This window comes from Anomalospiza imberbis, chromosome 1 (genome assembly GCF_031753505.1).
Source record: "Anomalospiza imberbis isolate Cuckoo-Finch-1a 21T00152 chromosome 1, ASM3175350v1, whole genome shotgun sequence".
Taxonomy (NCBI): Eukaryota; Metazoa; Chordata; class Aves; order Passeriformes; family Viduidae; genus Anomalospiza; species Anomalospiza imberbis.
In genome coordinates this window covers 125,299,075-125,319,397 of record NC_089681.1, presented here as the reverse complement: position 1 = coordinate 125,319,397, position 20,323 = coordinate 125,299,075, and the positions used below count along the sequence as shown (strand labels likewise).

At 34.2% G+C, this 20,323-nt stretch overlaps 1 protein-coding gene across 3 annotated transcripts in view; it reads left to right on the top strand.

The window, feature by feature from the left end:
- Positions 1-20,323, top strand: part of PHF14 (PHD finger protein 14) — a 157,954-nt gene that overhangs the window by 68,090 nt on the left and 69,541 nt on the right. For all 3 annotated transcript variants that reach the window (XM_068210205.1, XM_068210198.1, XM_068210214.1), the window contains exon 16: positions 13-134. In XM_068210205.1, the coding sequence (XP_068066306.1) occupies positions 13-134 (122 nt within the window). The remainder of the gene's footprint in view (positions 1-12; positions 135-20,323) is intronic.

Here is a 20,323-nt window from a genome sequence, read left to right as displayed (position 1 = left end):
CTGCTGTGACAGGAACGTATTCCCAGAGAAAGAAGGCAACGCCAGTCTGTGCTGCAAAAGAAGCCCAAGTCAGAGGATTTAAGGACTGAGTGTGCTACCTGCAAAGGCACTGGAGACAATGAAAATCTAGTCAGGTAGGTTTGATACTCTGATCTTATGAGGAGTTAAACTCCCATCTTTATAATTTTGTCATGATTAAAATGAAGAAAATGTACTTTTTGAAAACACAATAAATTTGCTCCCCTTATTTCAGAGTAACATTACATCAGAAATACTGACTTGATTCACTTATTGATCTGCCAAAAACATTTCTATTTATATAACTTAGATAATCTGGTTTTCTAACACACTAGGATTAATTTGCTCTCATCAGGGTGATTTGTCAATGTTTTAGAGCAGGTCAGAAAGATAAAACAACATTTTAATGATATTAAAGCTACATGAGCATCCTAAAAGTAATTTAATTAAAATAATCAACAGTTTTATGAGCTGAAATGTGGATTTTGAAGAATTTATGTTTTTAAAAAGGTATTAATGCTACCTCCGTTAATGCAGATCATGAAAGGTTTTGATAATCATGTTTCTTATCTGAAACAGAAATGAAAAAAAGACCATTGATTAATGTTTTAGTAGGTGTAGAAATCTAATTAAAGTATAGAATAGCTGCTATTAAATAGCCATTGACCACAACTTCTGCAGATTTTTTATAGCTCACATTGTAGTATTTTTGCAAAGCTGTAAAAACTGTTCACAGTTCTTGAAAGAAGAATCATGGACCTTATCAATCAGAAAGTGGGTTTTAAATGCATCTACAGAGATTTCATTAAGATGATTTTATAAGTTCAGATTTTAAAAAGTGTATTTTACCTAGGTACAATATGCTTCAATGAGTTTTTTTTAAGACAAGTTCTTCTCTTTAGGTCAGATAAAATTGTTGCTTTTAGCTGGAAGGAATACTCCAAAATAAGTGTTTTAGTTTATTTCTGGGATTAGAGTTATGAGAAAGATCAGAGTCACTGATGACATAGACAAGCAACACATAGCTATATAATCAGGGTGTGTCACAGGTACAGATGCCTTGTACATACTTAGAATAGCTGGTTTTAGTGTCAACCACAGCATATGATTTACATGGAAGTTGATAAAATTTCAAGGTTGTGTGCCAGAGTGCATTTGTATTTCCAAATTGGAGGCAGAGTGCCTGTACAAGCTCATCAGTAACTGTGACTCTCATATATAGACAAGCCACTACTGCTGGGTAATATTTGATCCTGCTCAGAACCAGACTGTGAAATAGAGGGGGGTGTTACAGGGATTGCTCATGCAGTTACACTGATGAGGACTGGTGGCAGCAGGTTTTTATCTGCCCATGACAAGATAAAGGACTTTCTTAAGCCCTATAGTTTGCAAGAAATAAAAGACACAGGAATAACGTTTTGTTGTGGAAAGGAATCCTGGTAAAACATGTGCTGTGTTTTACTGTGAAAAAGGCAGTGAATTAGTGTTTTTCTTCAGGCTGTTTTTTGGAAATGTTAAAAATACCACACTTGAGTACATCAATGATGAGAAAATGCCATGAGGAGCTGTATATTTAAGTTGCGACTGAAAAATAATGGTAGAAAATTACTGTTATGTCTTGTTTACCACAGGAAAAGATTTTAGTAGTAATTTAGGTGGGCCAGAAATAAACATATTACAGCCAAAACCCAACAGGTTCTCTTAAAAATCATACTCATAATTAGGCCAAAAAACTGAACAGTACTCCTGCATAGGAGGAGGAATTTGTTATGTTCTAATCCTTTGTTCATACTTCTCTGAAAAATATTTCCTTAGATCTTCTTATTTTCCATATTATTTTTTTTAATAATTAAATTTAAAACTTGCTTTTCTTCAGATAATTCCTATAAATAGCTTCAACTTTATCTAGTTTATATTACCACTGCTTCTAAAGAGCTGTGGAGGCTTACTTTTGATGATAACTAAATTATGTTAACTCTGCAGTCTTAAGATGTGTAGGGGAGTGATCCACAGAGCGTTGCTATTGTCAGAGAAGGTTTTGAGAAGCTTCTTTTCTATTGTATTGTCACAAAGTGATGCAAGTGACGCTCTGCCTGCCCTGGTGCTTTTTCCTCCCTGTTCCATCATGCAGGACTCCTTTGTGGTGGTAGAAATAGTGTTTTAAATGCAAGGTTATAGGACTCCTTGGAAGCAAGAAATGTTAATGAGGGAAAACAAAGTATTTTTTCAATATCTGTTTGTTTGGCACTATCTGTTAGTAAAGCCCAGAATTTCTCAGATCTTTATTATCATCTTTGGTCTTCACTAAAATTACTGGATTTAATTTTCCCTCTTTCTAAGCCATCTGTAACTAAGAAAAAGGGGATTGTGGTTATGTTATACAAGGGATTTTTTTTAATATAAAAGTTCATCACTGAGTTAAGCATAAGTATGCAACTGGTGAAACTGCAGATTTAGGGAATAGTCTTGAAGAGCCTTCTGTCTTTTTCTGCTGTCTGTTACCACAAACAGAGCTGGCTACTTGACACTTGGACAATCTGCTTTTAAAAATTGTAGGTTCTTCTAAAGTTTATTTGGCCCTCACTCCAGAGTTGCTGTCTGAGTAAGGATTAGAGAAAGATAATGGATTTTTTCATATTTCAAATAATGCAGCAGACATTTATAATTTATAATAATAATTTATTTAGCAATGAATCTGGGGCAAAAAATATAATCTAAGTAGTTCTTACTGTATGACTCTTGGAATTTTTTTTTAGATGCAATTTCAGATGCTTCTGGGTAGCATTGGATGGTTAAGGGATTACTTGCTATATGTTCAGTGGCTTCACTTAACCCGTTGTTCATATGGTGATAAAAATTAGGGTGTCTTTAATTATAAGCTTTTGTCAAAACATGTTGCTTTTATTTATGCTAATAGTTTAGCATATGTATGCATATGTATGTATTATAGACATGTCAAGTTAGTGCTTATTTAATCAGGGATGTCAGATCATATAGATAGGCTCGTTCAATATGATAGCATGCACTAGAACTGAAAGTTTAGATTTTGTGGTTTTGTCCACTAGAAAGGATCATTCTTGTGATCCTTATGTGATGGCTTTTTGTTTGTTTGTTTGTTTTAGAAATTACAGGGAATTTATTTTGTAAATTCGTCTATACATGTCTGTGTAAATTCCATTGAATTAAGTAAACCTGCAATTTTTATCTTTTACAAGAATAATTAGTGGCATAGTCAAGATTTACAGATCTAACAGTGAAAAGTTAATTGAAACCACATACTCAGATGAATTGAAGTTGGATCTGTAATTGTCATTATAAATGAGAGAACTATAGCTGTAATTAGAGGAGAGTGTGGATTTTGAGTATCTTTTTACTCAAATGACCTTTCATTGAGTTTTGAGAGAAAGAGTAGTAAAAGATGGAGGAGTTAAAATACTTTATATTTGACACAGATAGGTTTGATATGGGGCAGGCATGAAGACACAGCACTTTTTAAAAAGAGAAATGAGTTAAATTTTCTGAGAAACTCAGAAAATAAAGGTTCCATTTGTTTTTAGAGCCGACCTCTGCTGTTTGTTTCAGAAAGCATTTAGATATGGTGCTTCTATTTTCATTTTGTGAATCTTTTGAAGTCATATATAGTTTAGACATTTAAAAGGTTTCCTGAGTGCTTAATTACAGTCTTGCATGAATTGCTTAGAATGATAGATCTTGCAGAGGAATTGCTTTATTTGTAAGGACCTCCTGTTTTGGTTTTGTTCTTTTTTTTTTTTTTTTTTTTTTTAATGACACTGTAATTCACTCATGCAAATCTTAAAAAATAGAAAATAGCTCCCCAATAGTTCTTTCTTTAGAATGTCACCATATTGAGTAGAAACATAGATAAAGAAGTGTCTTTCAGGTGGCTGAATATGGTGAATATGGAGGGCAGGGAGAACCTGCCCTCCATATTGCAGCATTGTACAGATAAAATGCTTCTAGCACAGTATTACTGTATAATCTGCTTTGGTAAAATGACAAATTAAGATGAACTTAAGTAATTTTAATGTGTAGAACAGTTGTTTAAAGAAGAATCCACAAGCTAATCCAGTTTAAAAACTTTCAAGGGAGGACTTCTAAATGACTGCATTTCTGAAGAAGTGGCCTCTTCTCTAAAAATAATCCAGTTTTCAACTGCTGCTATTAAAAAAATTAAATACAGTATCTGTATTTATGCAGGTACTGATATGCATGGGTAATATTTTGGAATGTAGTGCATTAGATAAAATTGACATCTCAGTAGTAGATTTGAGAAAAGCAGAATAGAGGTAGAGTATTGTTCTTGTATGGGTCGAAATCAGGTTAAAGAAATCTCTGAAAAACATTCTATTTCTTCATACAGCAATTTAGAGCAAGCATATTGTAGTACATTCTTTTGTGGTTTTCTGTATTGAGTTTTTCTGCTGTATTGTCAGTTAAGTTAGAATTTTCCATTTAATTTGATTTGCAGTAACTGAGGCAAAATTATGACTTCAGCATTGAGGGTATAAAAGATAAAAGTCATGTATTTGAAAGAATAGAAAATAGAATTTGTTGAGAAGATATATTTGGTTGAAAACATGGATTTGGTTTGGAAACATAGAATGCTGGTTATAAAATATTCAAAAAACATAAATCTACAAAACAAATTATCAAGAATGTATGTAGTATTTATTTTTAATGCATATATTTACTAGGAAATAAGTTAAATGTAAAAATGCTTAATTTTCTCAGTATACTCTCACTTTTCAAGCAGTCTGATGTGCTGCACATACAGTCACTGTATCAAGGCAGACAGGGAAGGTGAGGAGAAGGAAAGGAAAAAAAAAGAAAATAAATGCAGTGTCATATTTACTAAATAAAAAAAACTATGGAGGAAAATTAACTGTTATGTTGACTACAGTATGAGTTATCCAATCATACTATAACTGAAAAATCTTTTATATGTGTGTGACATCTGTAATTCTGGTGCTACAAATATATGTATCAAGTTTAGGATGATAATTTATACTGTATAAAGGATTGCATGCTTAGCTGCACACAGTGGTCACTTTAATTCTGCTTTTGACAGAAAGTGTGTTCTAGGCAGTCTATTTTGAATCCTCTGGAGATCTTCTGTCCAAAAATGTCTCTCACCAGATTTCCTTAATTGTATTTGTCTTGTATAGGTTTATCTTCACTTCCTTATTTCTTACATTTCCATGCAAAGGGGCATGCCAAACTTCAAGTTAAGGATTTCTTCCTTACTTGTTCAGCTGTTAGTTTTGAATCTCTTCATGAGCCAAAGTTTATTCCAGAACAAGTACATTAATTATTCATCACTTTAAATGCACTGCAACAAAATTCACAGTCCATGATAGTGATTGAAAGCCTATTATTTACAGTAGAAGTTCAAGACCACTAATGTAGGGATTAATCACAAGGAAAATGTTAGTTAAGCCACAATTTGCAGCAATTTTATGTGTTACAGAGGATTACAAATGCATTATTTTATTGGAATGAACTAAGAGAACGAAAGAAAACGTAACATTCAGATGTATAGTTTATTTCTGCTCTATACTTTACTGGGATTAATTCCGTGAGTTACCTTTTCTAATTGCTTTAGTTCCTGTTAGATCATTTTTTGCGTCATTGTATTCATCATTGTATTCCCTTCTGAAAAGTTTATTTTTTATTCTGGATAGCAGGATCGTACATACAGTGACAAATGTGCATTTTCTTCACAGAGGATTTTATTGAAACTGAAATTGCATTGCATTTTACTTTCCATAAATTCATATGCTAGGGCAGACATTAAAAAGAAACTGTAGTCATTGTGAAGCTCTCTAGTCAAGTGCCTACAAGTCAGGCATAGGTCTGGTGATAAAACTTGTACTGTTGTAATTCAGGGCTTCTCTAGAAGCAGACTGCTGGGTGCATTTGGATTTGGGCTATCCAGCTGCCTTGAAGGTGCTCATGCCTGGAACATTTGCAAAAAGTGCATGGCAGACCCCTTGGGTTTTCTGCTGATCAGGCATCAGTTTATTTACCTGGTACCTGCTGGATTTCTTTAGTACGCTTGTCTGTTATTTTCCTGAAATGAGACAGCAAAACCTGTATTGAAGCCCAGGTTACTATTTTCCCTTGATTGTTTTGCCGCTTAACTCTTAGGGAAATTTAAACCATCTAAAGAATAGAAGCTCAGGTTATTGATTTTGTGTTCTATCTCTGGTTTGTTTCCTAATACTGTGTAGTCTTGAAGGAGCTATCTCATAGTCTGTATAGAAGTGGTACAAAACTGAAATGTTGGAGGTATTGCCACATGTAAAAGACCTGTTACCATTCAATTCTGTTATCAGAATTAAGAAATTCAGGCTGGGAAATATGCACAGAAGAATCCAGTGTAATTTTTCTGTAAAGTTTAGCACTGAGCCGTTGTTTTGCAAAGGAATGCAAAACTACATGAGAAGTTATCTGGCCTGCCATGCTTTCTGAACAAATGCAGGAGCAGCAAAGGCTGCCGTAAAATCAGAAAGTAATTCCCCCCCTCAACACTCCACAAAAGGTTTTGGTTGTTTGGGGTTTTTTTGGAGGTTGGTTTTTTTGTTGTTGTTGTTTTTTTTGGTTTTTTTTTTTTTTGTTTTTTTTTTTTTTTGTTTTGTAGGGGAAAGGTTATTTAATGACATTTCCTGTTCATACACTGGGAAGAATCAAGGAAAAATGGATATTTGTCTTTCTTCAGTATTAGGAAAGTTTGAAAACCCTGTTGGAGCATTATTGTGATATTTGGTGAGGTTTGTTAGTATCCCTCTTAGAAGTGAATAGGAGAGAGCAGTGTGAGCATTCCCCAGTGTTTTTTTTTCCCCATTCTTTTCTGGGCTGTTTATTGATCTGTCAAACCTTCTTGCAGTTCATACTGAACTTTAGTCTGTAGAAGCTTAGTGAACAGTAGAAGTTTATACTCTTCAGGTATAAGTGTAATTGTTCAAAGTTAGTAGTATTGATATTTGAAGTATTTTGATCCATGAAGCTTCTGTACCAGGGTCATGAGCTTCAGAAACATACAACAAGATAACCACTTGTAAATAAGAGAAACTTTCTATAGGTTTACTTTGTTTTCCACTAACAAAGAGTATTTTGCCATTTTTTCATTATTGAACTTTTAATATATAGTTATCCTTTTTTTTCTCTTCAGTTACAGCTGCTTGGTCAAGTCTCTACTGCAATCATGGGTTTGGAAATTACAGCTAGAAACTATATTTTGCAGTTGTAATCTGTTCCCCAGACAGCTAGGTATCACAGGATTTATTTATTATTTTTCTGCTTGCCCTAGGAAATATATGTATCAGAGACCTTTGCTCCCTTTTTTTTTTTTTTTTTGTATTCTATAACTACTAGGATTTTTAGTAATTTACAAAATGAAAAAATACAATATAGAGGTTCTTGGCTATAAGTATTGAGTGACCTCTTTAGATAAAGCAGTCACTGAATGAAGTGTTTTTTCGGAAGATTAAAATTATTTCATGAAAAAAGATGCAGATTTTGAAATTGCAGTTTGTGATGGAAGAGGAGAGACTCGTGACATATCAAATTATTTTCCAGTCTGGTTACCAGTAATAGGTTATGACTGTAAAAATATCTACCTGGATGGGGTCAGTAGCTTCTTATTTTTGTGGGCATTCTTATGATTTTTTTGTTACATCAGATTGCATCAAATAATTCAATTCTGTTGGCATTCAAATGTGTCACTTACTCCTTCATTCTAGCCAACCTGCTTCAGTCACTTTCAGTGCAGCGAGCACATCAGAATAGTTCATAGTACAGCATACTCAGAAAGCAAATGTCAAATTCAGTACCAATTCAGTTGTTTTGCATTGTTAAACCAAGCCATTGCTGCAGAAGCCACAAGACTGAAATCTATAGTTATGAAATTTATGACATGAGAATTTTCATGTCCAGGTAATAAACTGACGTGGTAGAAGACCACAGCAGGAGACAATAACCATTTAAATGCTGTGTTGTAGCATCAGTTTTGACTCATCACAATTAGTGTCAAGTGAGCATCTCTGCAGTCAGTTTTCTGAATTAAATACCTCTTCACAAAACTGTGGTGTAAATTATGGCTATTTGAGAAGGAAATCTTAATATGCCAGAGTAATGTGTACTGTTCCACTTGGCGATTTTACCATTTTTGTTACTGCTGCCCAATAGTTCTACAAGTCTTTGATCTGTAGTTAATTAATCTGTGAAGGGTTTGGATAGTAGGTGACCTGCAGTTTGGGTGCAAAACTTCATCTACGCCATTCAAAACAAATTTGTTCTGGAACAGTGTGAGAGTATGAGGTTTGTGTGTTTTGGGGTTTTTTGCATTACCAAGGAAGCCTGTACATCAAAAGCAGCTAGAGGTACAGTGAGCTTAAGGATCTTGAGTCACTTTTCTCAGCATTGACCAGAGCTATTCTTCACATGATTAATATGGCATATAATAACCTTATATGGTATTAAATGCATTAATGGCAATAATTTCATTAATAAATCAATGGAGCACAGTTGCATACAATTTTTTGCTAATTTGTGTATAAATCAAGAATTTTACATATAGTAGTATTCTCTGAGAGGCTGTGGATAACCTACATATATTTGGGATATTATTGTTCTTTTTAGCTTAATTCTGCTATAGGCTGAGGTATTGCAATGCTTCTTACTGGAGAACATACTTCTAAATAGTTTAGAAAAACTAAAACGAACAATAAAAAAAAACCCATTTAGTGGTAATGTTAGAATATATTTGGTAAAGATTTGGTAATAGAATATATTTTGGTAAAGAGAAATCCAGTTTTAATATTGAACTTTATTTTGAAATAGCTGAAATAATTTGCATGTAATAACATCTAAATAGATGATTTGAGAAATGTAACATGAATATCTATCTTCTTGTAAAATATCTGTTTTTCGGGAAAAGGAATGAAATTGTAGAGTTTATTTCCTGTACTTCAGCATGATTTTGATGTTCACTAGATTTGATCTACTTGTCTTACCACAGTTCCCTGCTAGTGTGATCACTGAAATTACAGATCAAATAATAATGTCTGTGATTAAATTAATATTTTTCTGTATGCAAAATTTAGGATTTGGTAAAATAGAGCTATATATTTTTCATTTATTTTCTTGCCTTGTTAATAATTTTGTTCCTTTTTTTGCATAATTTTTAATTTTTGTGAGTTTTTTTCAATTAATTTTCATTTCTTTCATCTATGCTCTCTACAAGGTTGGATTCAGATTTTGCTTTGCTTTGAATTAATAAAACTGAATCTCCTTTACAACAGCTGAGACTATAACTATTACTTACACTTTGTGTCATTCCTTAACATTCTCATCTTAATGTAATTAAATTTTTGCAACTGATTTGCTTCAAGCCATTTAAAATGCCAAAGACAAGATTCTTTATTAAGACTGAAATTCAGTATCACTGAATATTCCAGGTAGTACTTCATTACCTCTTAGCAATGTCATTCTTCTTGAGATTTTTTCCTAAACATTTACCCTTGAATGGATTTTTAAATTCTTGTCATTTGAAGAAATGTTTTTTGAATATTGTCTTGTGGAAATGAGAAACAAGCGGTTCAAGAATTTTGCCATGCTGTCTTAACTAATGTTACAATGTTACTGATAAATATTTAAGTATATCACAGATTTAATCTTGAAAAAGGCCTAAAAATTCACTTACTTTTCAGAAGAAAGGATGTGGAAAGGATATGCAAGAAAAAAAAGTAAAGCTTATGATTTCTTCAAGACTATGAAAAAGCTCTTAGCGAAGACTAACATGTTTCTCTTTTTCATATCACTGGTTATAAGAATGCAAAGGTCAAGCGTAAATTAATGTGCAGTGCTTTGATTAACTAGCTGAGTTCATCCCATTCCCTCCTGCTCCTTTCCTTACCCAATTGTCAGTTAAAGTACAGCAGTGTTACTCTCCTGCACATGCACTTACTGCTAAGGAACAGGAACACTAAATCCCTCTAATTCTGACTTGGACAGATCCCTTGGATATCTGATGTGATGTTGTATTAGGGAAATAGTCAGTAAAGTGGAAGCTGACATTGGAATATGGTGTAGTAACTGACTTTTACCATTGCACATAAACAGAGTAATTATTCTAAATCATAGCATCACTTTCAGATGGATAACCACTAAAATCACTGCACTGTGGTTTCCTGAAAATGCCACAATCCTTCAACTGCCAAATTAAACCCAGGGAGAACAACCATCGGTAGTGCCTGCACAGTTATGTAGAGGGATGAGTCCTGAACCAAATGAAAAGATGTTCTGGAAGAACAGTAACCTTTCCCGTGATGTGCACATTTTCCATTACATTTCTGACACAAAATGCTGTGAAATGATTTAATGTTGACATTTTGTTTTGCTGACTTTTTCCTTTCTTATTAAAAAGAAACAAAAGTTAAGTTAGAAAAGTAGAGGGAGAGTGGCCAAGCATTTGAACTCTAATACAGAAATCTCTGCTTTAAAGTCAAAACCAAAAGCCCTCTAAATAAACATTGTTTCTGACACTGGATTGTATAGATTTTGGGGGAAAATAAATACTTAATTCCAGCATAAATAGTGAACACATTGATCTGTAAGATTAATTTCTGTTGCTGATTTGCAGTAATTATATACCAAGTATGTTAATTCAGTAAAGAATGCTTTCTAGTTAACAGTCACAGAAATCTTACACATCAGCTATATAACACAGCACATGCAGTACACTTATTTCTGCTTGTCATTTTTGATGTATATTGCTAGAAGTGATTGTAGGAGGGAGCATACTGTGAGCAGACATGATACAATGAAGGGTCAACACTTGTCACTTGGAAAAGGATAAAATATTATTGAGTGAGGAAACAAAGCTGCTCTCCTTTCATGCTGTACAGTATCTTGTCTGCATCTAAAGTAATACATGTAAAAATACTTGGACAGAAGAATTACTTGTCTAAAGTGTGGTTCATGCATCCTTTGGCAGCTTTCTATTTCATGTTTCAGAGCTGATGAAAAACCTTGCTTGTTTCTAGCACAGTATACAATTTTATCTTTGAAAACCACAGCATTTGCTTTTTTTTTTCTTAAGGATATGTGAAGTTTTCTTGGTACCTCATTTATTTTATCCTTCTCCAATCCAATTTCAATGTGTTGGGTGATGGTTCTTGTCATTGAAAGCTATTCTGTTTCCAGGAGGGGGCATCTATGTTTATATTCGGCGACTTTGCAGTCACTGAAAATAAGCATAGAATTTTGTATATACAGAAACTTACTTGGAAGAAAATGTGTATGTTGGAATATATTTTCTGTCACATTATTTAAATTGACCAAAAAGTCACGCTGGCTTTGGCAAATTCAAAATAGTCTTAACTTCTGGGAAGAGAACTTCCGTTTATTGTAATTTAAATATTTGTAACTAAAAGTGAAACACTAGCAACTGACTCTCTGCTTTTCCTGAAAACTAATGTGTACATTTGGATTTTAAAAGTAGGGAGTATCTAGGAAAAACTGTGTGGCATCTGATAGCACTTCAGGACTTTATAAAAGCTTCAGCATCCTGCATATGCTAAACCAGTTTTGAGGAGTTTGTTTTTGAGAGGAAGCTGAAATGGTAGTGATAGCCAAAGGTTAAAATGGTACCAATACTTACTTAAAAGTTGAAGAATCAATCAGTTTTAGCGTGAGAAGATAGAAGTAAAACCAAATATAATTCAGTGATAGCAGTGGACTGATAGTTAAATTATTAAATTCTAAAAAATATTGTTGTAATAAAGACTAAAATAATTGCAAAAATCCTAATGGCAGTAAGCTAAACAATAGAATTTGTTGGCATTTATTTGACCATAAAATGTAAACAATAATTTCAGAGCCGTTTCATACAAAGGACTATTAAAAATGAAATAGATGTTATGAAATTGTTCTGGCAGCCCTTAGCTGTTTGCTAACAATTTAATACAGCAATAAAAGCTAGCAATAGCAGCACCAAAATTGCATAGCAGAAACTTGATTATAATTTGGTAAGAAAATATTGTATGGATTAAAGTGCTCACTTCAGTGTAAACTGTGGCCAGAGTTTATCCTTGGGTTTAAAAATCTCATAAATTTGAATAGCTTTTTAAAGTGTTCTTGTTAGTAAAAGTCAGAGACAAATTACGCCTTGTGCTGATGTTGCTGCCTAGGGAAATAGAGGAGAGGAGTTAAATCTTTTATTCTGTAAGTATGCCTGTATTAAGCCTTCCCAGGACTCAAAATGGAAGTCTCTTTGGACCTTGCAATATGGACTTCTTAATTTAGGTATTCCCATCTCTGTTCAATGATCCACGTGAATAAAACATAAAAGTTAATGGATGGGACTCATGCCTGCATTTCTGCATCTAACAGAGAGCATGCTCATTAGCACAACCAAGTGTGAGCATAGACTTCTGGTTTATGCCTGGAGAAAGGCAAATAAAAGAAACCAATTGCAAGGTCCATTGTAATTGTGAATTTGATTCTCATTTCCTTTGTAGGGCTATTTCTGAGGGAGCAGAATCTATATGCATTTCTGAATTGTCTGTCCTTTAACTTGTATAGAAACTCTGACTACACAAGGCAGTTTGTGGAAGAATCTTCTGGAATTGAAGCATGCTTTATAAATGCTTACTGAACTTGAAACTAATTAGATGGAATAGAATATTCCATCTGGTGGTTTAATTGGCAGGAATCTGTGCAAGTCCATAGAACTTTTTATTTGAGAACCTCAATTGGTTTTGAGACATTTAGGATATTTAAATTATATTCCTATTTAAATTATTTTTATTTCTTGAAGCATTTTGAGAAAAAGGGTAAAATATGGGAATACTGCTCAAGACAGAACTTCTGGGAAACTGAGAAAAGGAAATGAGAAAGGAAATGAAAAGAAGGGCTAAGTAGGCAGAGAATAAATTAATAATGAATAGAGGAGAAACCAGTTTTCAAATTCTGTAAACTTTGAACTAGTGAACAAGGAGTTGAAATCTCACATGAAGGCGAGAAGAGATCCAGTCTAGACCCTGCTGGGGACAACTTCCTTGCAGTGCATGTTCTGAGTTAACGTTTCATGGTGCAGGAATTGAGAAGAGGAAGAGTTAAGTTACTTGAGAATGGTGCTTGATGAAACTTGTAACTGCCACTGAGTATATGAGTTTGTGGAGGGATGTTAAAAAAAAATCACTTGAGGAAAAAATACCTAAAATGTTCTCTTTTGAAAGAAAATGTAATATTGGTTAAGAAATTAAGGTTGTGTGAATAAAATCAGTAGTGCTAGCTTTAGTAATCTTATTGAGTGATGAGAACGGTAATATTTATTTAAAGTTTCTCTACATTTTGGAGAGAATGTGCAACTACAGGTATGTAAAAACTGCAAAAGCAGCAATTTAATGTCTGAAAATGCAGAGCAGATGAAAAGACGAAAAATAGAAGTGCTACTTTGTCATAGTAAAAATTGTTTAAATTTACATAAAAAGAGCCTGTCTGCTAGTATCTACTGACAGTTCTTTTAATAACACTTGCTGTGAAAAAGAGATAAGAAAACCGGTGGGCTTTTAAAACTCTAGTGGTAATCTTAGTTTTTCACATTAAAGAACAACAAGTAAACTGCAGAACTTTAATTTTCTTTAAATGTAAAAGGCTTTCTAAATAATTTCTGCTTTTACTAAAAACAAAGTCACAGAATGCTTGAGATTGGAAAAGACTTCTGGAGCTGGTCTAGTCTGGGCCCCCTAAATCAAAACAAGTCAGCAGGTTACTCAGGGCAGTATCTGGTTGAGTTTTGAGTATCTCTAAGGATGGAGTCTCTGCAACCTCTCTGGAGAGCTTGTTCTCTTGCTTGCTCGTCCTCAGAGTGAAAAAAAAATATTCTTATATTTAACAATCTCCTTTATTTCAGTTTTTGCCTTTCACTGGACACCATTAGCTCTGGCTAGTCTGGCTCTCTTTCCTTCCCCTTACAGGAATTTACACACTGAGAAGATTCTTGCTGAACCTTCTCCAAACTAAATAATCTCTGGCCTTAGCCTATTCTTGTATGACAGTTACATACATATTTTGAAACTTCATGTAATATTATATGTACTTAATTCTATTTAAGTTGAATAAGAGCTATTAAGTTCTTCCTGTCTCATTCCCATTATAAAAATACCTTAATATTTAATTCAAAACTAGCTTCACTGTTTGACAAGATGCCTCAAAAAAATTACCATGCTTCCTTCATTTTTTTTGTTCAAATTGTATAAAGCATATCTATGGGTGGATAATTTTTTTTTTGTTATGAAGATTGATAAAACTCTGGAATTAAGCAGCACAGTATTTTCAGTACAGATTAATCCATCCAACAAATTTTTGAAGTAGGTTTCCTTTGACAGTTACGTGTAGAAAAGTTCATATGAAGGTGGTGGGTTTTATAAGTTAAATTGATAAGGTTCAAAACATAATATTAGTCACCATAAACAAAATGTATGAGTTGACCAAGAGCTTAATACATACGTTTAATGAGTAAGTTGAAGAGAAGGAAAAATATTTAATATTGCTGCAGTTGTCTTTTTCAGTAGCTTGAGTGTATTTATATTTTCTGCCAGCCCCAGAACTGTGAATGTTATTAGTCTTATGTGTTATTTTTAATTTTGCTATTTTGTGAGACATATGCACTATTGTCATTGTTTATGCAAATGACAAAACAGATGAAAGAATTCCTTCTGTCTTGTCCCCCAGACCTTTGGGAAAGTCCGTGCTTCAGCTTCTGTTGGTCCTTGTATTTGAGGCTTTCTGTGTCTTTGTCAACAAGGGAAAAAAATCTAGAATTAATTACAGAAATCATTGGTGAATGAGCTAAAAAATGTTTGCTTTATTTTCAGGAGCACTTTTTTCTGAAAGTTTGGCTCTTCTTTTAGAATGTTAGCTTCAATTTATTTATTTCAAATTCATACTATGATTTCTATTTCTGCATTAGGGAAATCTAACCACTCAATTCCATCAAGAATGATGGATTATGTATTCTCTACAGTGACTGTGTTATGAAATAATGACTCACATACAGCAAAAGGAGAAATGGGGAAATGATCAAGCAAATGTCTGTGACTGGAACTTAACAAAATTCCACTCTCTGGAATTTTTTAACTAGCATTGATACAGATGAAAGTTAGCTACACTGGGCAATGGTAATAATTGTGGTACCAGACCCCATTTTCAGTTTCTTATTTTAAAACTTGGAAAAATTTGTAAAACTTCAATCACTTGGACTCAGAATTCTTCATGTCTGTTGTGTATCTTTTAGGCTGTATGTTTTCAGGCAAATTTTTTAAGATGAGATTTGAGTAAATGTCCTGTCTGCCCAGGTGTCCCTCACCCCATACCTTTAAGAAGAAAAGTGAATTGAAGTCTTTGATCAGTAAATTGAATTTTGGCCAATACCTCCCTTTCTTTCCCAAGGACAGAGAAGAAATTTATTCATGTCAGTTTCATGAAATCTGAGAAAAGAGAAGCTTTGAAGGATGTTGTGAGAGAAATAGTTTCTTCATAACTATTAGAGTCATGGTATGGCAGGTTTTAGATCATTTTTGTTGTGCTCAGAGTGTGCTGTGGGCTATTTGAGTGTACTTATCCCTACAGTTGGAGTTGCTACAAGACTTGCAGGGATCAGAAATCTGGATTGAGAAGAAAGATGTTAAGGACAGTATCAATGACTGGTTAAGCTGCACTAGATGAGAAGAGTAAAATGGGGCAGTGAGTGTGGAGAGGTGTGCAACTCCCTTTCTTTTGGGTCATCTTTTGCCACTGATAGAGAGATGTGAGCAGGATGTGCAGAACTCCAGAATCCACAGCAGTCACTTGTGAGGAAGAGTAATAGTTTGCTAGGCTAAGCTTCAGTGTGAATATCTCACCCAGTGCTGATGTCTGATGTATCTTTGCTGGTCAAGCAGTCTTTGGTAAGGTCAAGATATTTCAGCCCCTGCTGCTCCTTGATTGGACCAGGCTCATCCTTATCTAGCTGAATTGCCATCCTCAGATTCTCCACTGTATTATCAGAGGGTTTAATGGTCATGGGTTTGTTTTGTTTTGTTTTTTTTTATTTCTTGAGTCACTACTCTGTACCATTTCATATCAACAGACATGATGAAATTTTTTACTCATCTACCAGAATTTAGTATTTGTACTGTACACTTCTTTCTTCAGTAAAGCTAAGCCAAAATCTTGCAGATGTGCTGTATGAAACAGAGCCTTGGGTTACAGACAGACAAACCTTAGAGCTGTGGTTGTCTGGTACAGCCCAGTACAGAGATCATGGTGAGACTAGGACTAGAGAAGAACCTGAATTTAAATGGTAAATGTAAAAAAATAGAATTTAAATTGTGTGCAGAGGCAACAAAATCCAGACTATTCAAGCTTCAGGACTTGTGCAAAGTTGGACCAATTAGAGAATGACACTGAAACCAGAAGACCACGTGGAGTGGTCAGAGGAGGGGGGGATACTGAAACTGTTTAAAGAACCAGGGAGGGGTAGTTGTGGATAGGAATCCTATGTGAAAATTAGAAGTTTGCTATGGTCAAGACAAGTCAGTGTTGCTGAAATTGGGGAGTGGGTGACTGGAAAATGACATCTTAGTAAATTTTCACTACTTCATTGTTATTGGTAGCAGAAGATATTTATTATGATTGCAAAATTATAATCAAAACATTTACAGAAGTAGCAAAGAAGTATTCATTAAAAAAAGAAAAAAGTATGAATGGTAATCATTAATGAAAAAAACAAGGCTAAAGCATAATTAGCATTACAGCATTACTTATATAGTTAGAGTTCCAATGTATTTATTTTGTATACTTTAAAACTCTTTTTTCTAAATGCAGAAAAATGTTGGTATACAACTTTAATTAATTAATTAATTAATCAGCAACCCTTCATTAAAAAGGAATTTTATTCTGAAGTTCCATGTTTTGTTAGATATTTTCCTTGATGTTACATGCTGTTGTTTATCTATCTTGACCTATTAATTAAAAAATAAAGTAGCTGAGTAGTTTGGAATATTTTCATTTTTTCTGTTTTCGCTGTTCTCCAAAAATGAGTAGGAAAGGAATGATTTCAGAAATTAGTAAATTATAGTCACAGATTCAAGCACTTTGTAGTATTCTGAAATCAAGTTCTTCAACTTCTTTGTTTTTGTCATTTTTACCTTTTGTCTGCCTTTCATTCTAATGGGTTGATAGAGTCACATTCTGTGTTGTTTTCTTCTAGTGAGGAAAAAATAGTGAAAAGGAATATGAGGGAATAAGGCATTTCAGAATGACTATGACCACTAATAAGACAAAAGACTAAATCTACTCTGTAGTTCCAAAGTCATGCATGATGATAAAGAATATTGTTTTATTTTGTATTTTCTCCCAAATTAAAGTTTTAAAGATAGAAATTTATATAGATGCATTGTTTGAAATGCATTTAAGCCTGCTTTTAATTGCTTTTAAAAGTTAAGTTTTAAAAGTTCTGCCTGGACTAAAGATACAACATTTTTTAGAGGGAACCAATGTAACTGATCTGACTGAAAGTGCCCAACAACAGCAGCAACAAAAGTTTAGGAAAATGGTAAAATTAAATATCAAATGGAATAATTTGATTCACCTTATGCCCGGCACGGTACAGGGCGAGACATTCCTTCTTCCTACTGGTTCTGTTTGGTTTAGGTTTGTTTCATATAGATTTTACTGCCAAGACATAATATAATAAGAATGTGTATGTCCAAATAAATTATTATTTTCCTATACAAAAGGTAGTTTTATCTCTTGATACAGTTGAAGCAAGCTTCATGCTTTATCTAGACTAGGTTATTGGTGGACTTGCTGAAAGTAATATTCAAGAATACAGTTGTGTGTGTGGTAATGACATTGCAAAAAGTCTGCCTAATCTTTTACTTGACTTTCATTTTTTAACATGATGAAATAATTTTCTTAAGGGTCCTTTTTTATATTTTTTGAGAAAAACCTTAAGCATGTTACAAGGGACATCATGTTATTTTATTTCCCTGAACTTTTTTAGTTCTTTTGGAAGTGATTTATTTAATACTTATCGCAGAGTTTCATAAAAAGAACATCATCTTAGTAACTGTTCCCAAGCTTCTGGCATGGTGTTAAATGCTATTAATTAATAGATCTTTATATATAATGCAATTTTTCTTTGTCATTGCTTTTAATATTTATGTATTATGTCTGAATTTTATTTGCATGCATTCAGCCATGGTATAGATGAACTGTGTTATAACCAAGGTGTTCTAAGTATATTGTCTAAATAGTCCTTTTCAGGAGTGCTCTACAGTGCTTTGAGTATATGGCTTGATTATGGTATAATGCAGATGCATCCATTGTTTATACCTATTGGTTAACTTCTGGCTTCTTTTGGAAAAAACTATTACTAATTTTTGCATGCATTAGGACTAGTTAAAAAGAAAATCATAATTCCTTTTTTTGTGGATTTCAGAAATACTTACAGACCTGTTATCTTTTTAGAAAGTTTTAATACAGAAGACTGAAAATTAACTATGAAATTATAATGGACTGTATGAAATGTTTGCTTTGTAAGTTAAGCTTTGCTACATCTGTCAATCAACTTGAGAAACTTTATGGCCATTAAAAAATGTCCACTGTTAAGATGCTTATTTTAAAATACAGGTATTTGTATGAACTTTTCAAGTGAATGCACTACACTTTCCCTACTTTTGTTTTCTTACTTTTTATTTTGTTTGTAAACCCATCTGTGAAATTTTTCCTTAGGCCATTTTATGTGTAAAGATTTTACTGTGGAGTTGTAAATATAAATGAATAATACCAGTTTTTCTGTGGGGTTTTTGGCTTTTTGTTTGGTTGGGTTTTTTTTTTGCTTTGTTTTTGCTTTGGTTGTTTGTTTGGGTTTTTTTTGGATGGCTATCAAAATGCTTTAGATATGCTTCCACTTAAAAAACTTATGTGTATAACCTCTTCTGGCTTTTATTTTGTGAAGTGTTTATAGTGTCTAGGTTTCAGTAGAATATGAAATCACCTGTCAGTCTTAAGAAAAGGACCTTTAATATGAGTAGTACCATTGAATTTTAAGATGGCATCAAGGACACAATATTTTACTATTTGTGCAAAAGACTGATTATAAATCAGTTTCTGACACCTCTTAGAGTGCACTGTTGTCTTACATACAGTGAGATACTGTCTGTAAGAGGGCTAGGAAGGACATTTTTTATCCCTTATAACTGACAGAAATCTGCTACTTACCCACGCACTGGGCATCACAGAATTTTATTCAGCATCGTGGCTTCCCATCCTGACCACAGGAATTGACAATGCTTTCTAATACTGGAAATGAAAGCTTTTAGGATATCAAGAGCAAATTATCATAGCTTCTTATCTGTTCGATCCCACAGAGCTGAGGCATAAGTACCCCTGAGCTCACTGCAGAATTCCTTGTATTGAAAAGGCATCTGCTGATGTTGCCTCTAAACTTCCTAAGCTACAGGTTGTGGCTGTGAGCTCTTGTCATGAGAGCCCTCCCTCTCTCAACTAAGGAGAGTTTGGTAGCACTGTGCACCCCAAAATCAAATATCAAAGCCAAAATCAAAAACAGAATATGCTGAGTGGAAGGGACTCTAAAGGATCATCAGGTCCAATCCCAGCCCTTCACAGGACCATCCCCAAGAATCACACCAGGGGCCCAAGAGTATTGTCTACACTTTTTGAACTCTGCCAGGTTTGGTGCTGTGACCACTTCCCTGGGGGGCCTGTCCCAGTGCTCAACCACCCTCTGGGTGAAAAATGTTTTTATAATATTTAACTTAAACCTCCCCTGACACAACTCCAGGCCACTCCCTTGGGTTCTGTCACTGGTCACCAGAGAGAAGAGATCAGTGCCTGCCTCTCCTCTTCTCCAGGCTGAACTGACCAAGTGACCTCAGCCCCTCCTCACAGAGCTTCTTCTCAAGGCCCTACACCATCTTCATTGTCTTCCTTTGTCTAATAGCTTAATGTCTTTCTTGTGAATTGTGGCACCCAAAACTGCCCCCAGCACTCAAGGTGAGTGCAGAGCAGAGTGGGACAATTCCCTCCCTTGCCTGGCTGGCGCTGCTGTGCCTGATGCACCAGTTCTCTCCCCTCTGGCTCCCTGGGGTACTTTGTTACTGGACAGTATCTAGACTGTCATTTGAATCCACATGGCTTTCAACCTATTCAGCCAGCCTTGTTTATAACTTGATAAAGAAAATGCTGTACCAGACCGATAGAAAAGCCTTAT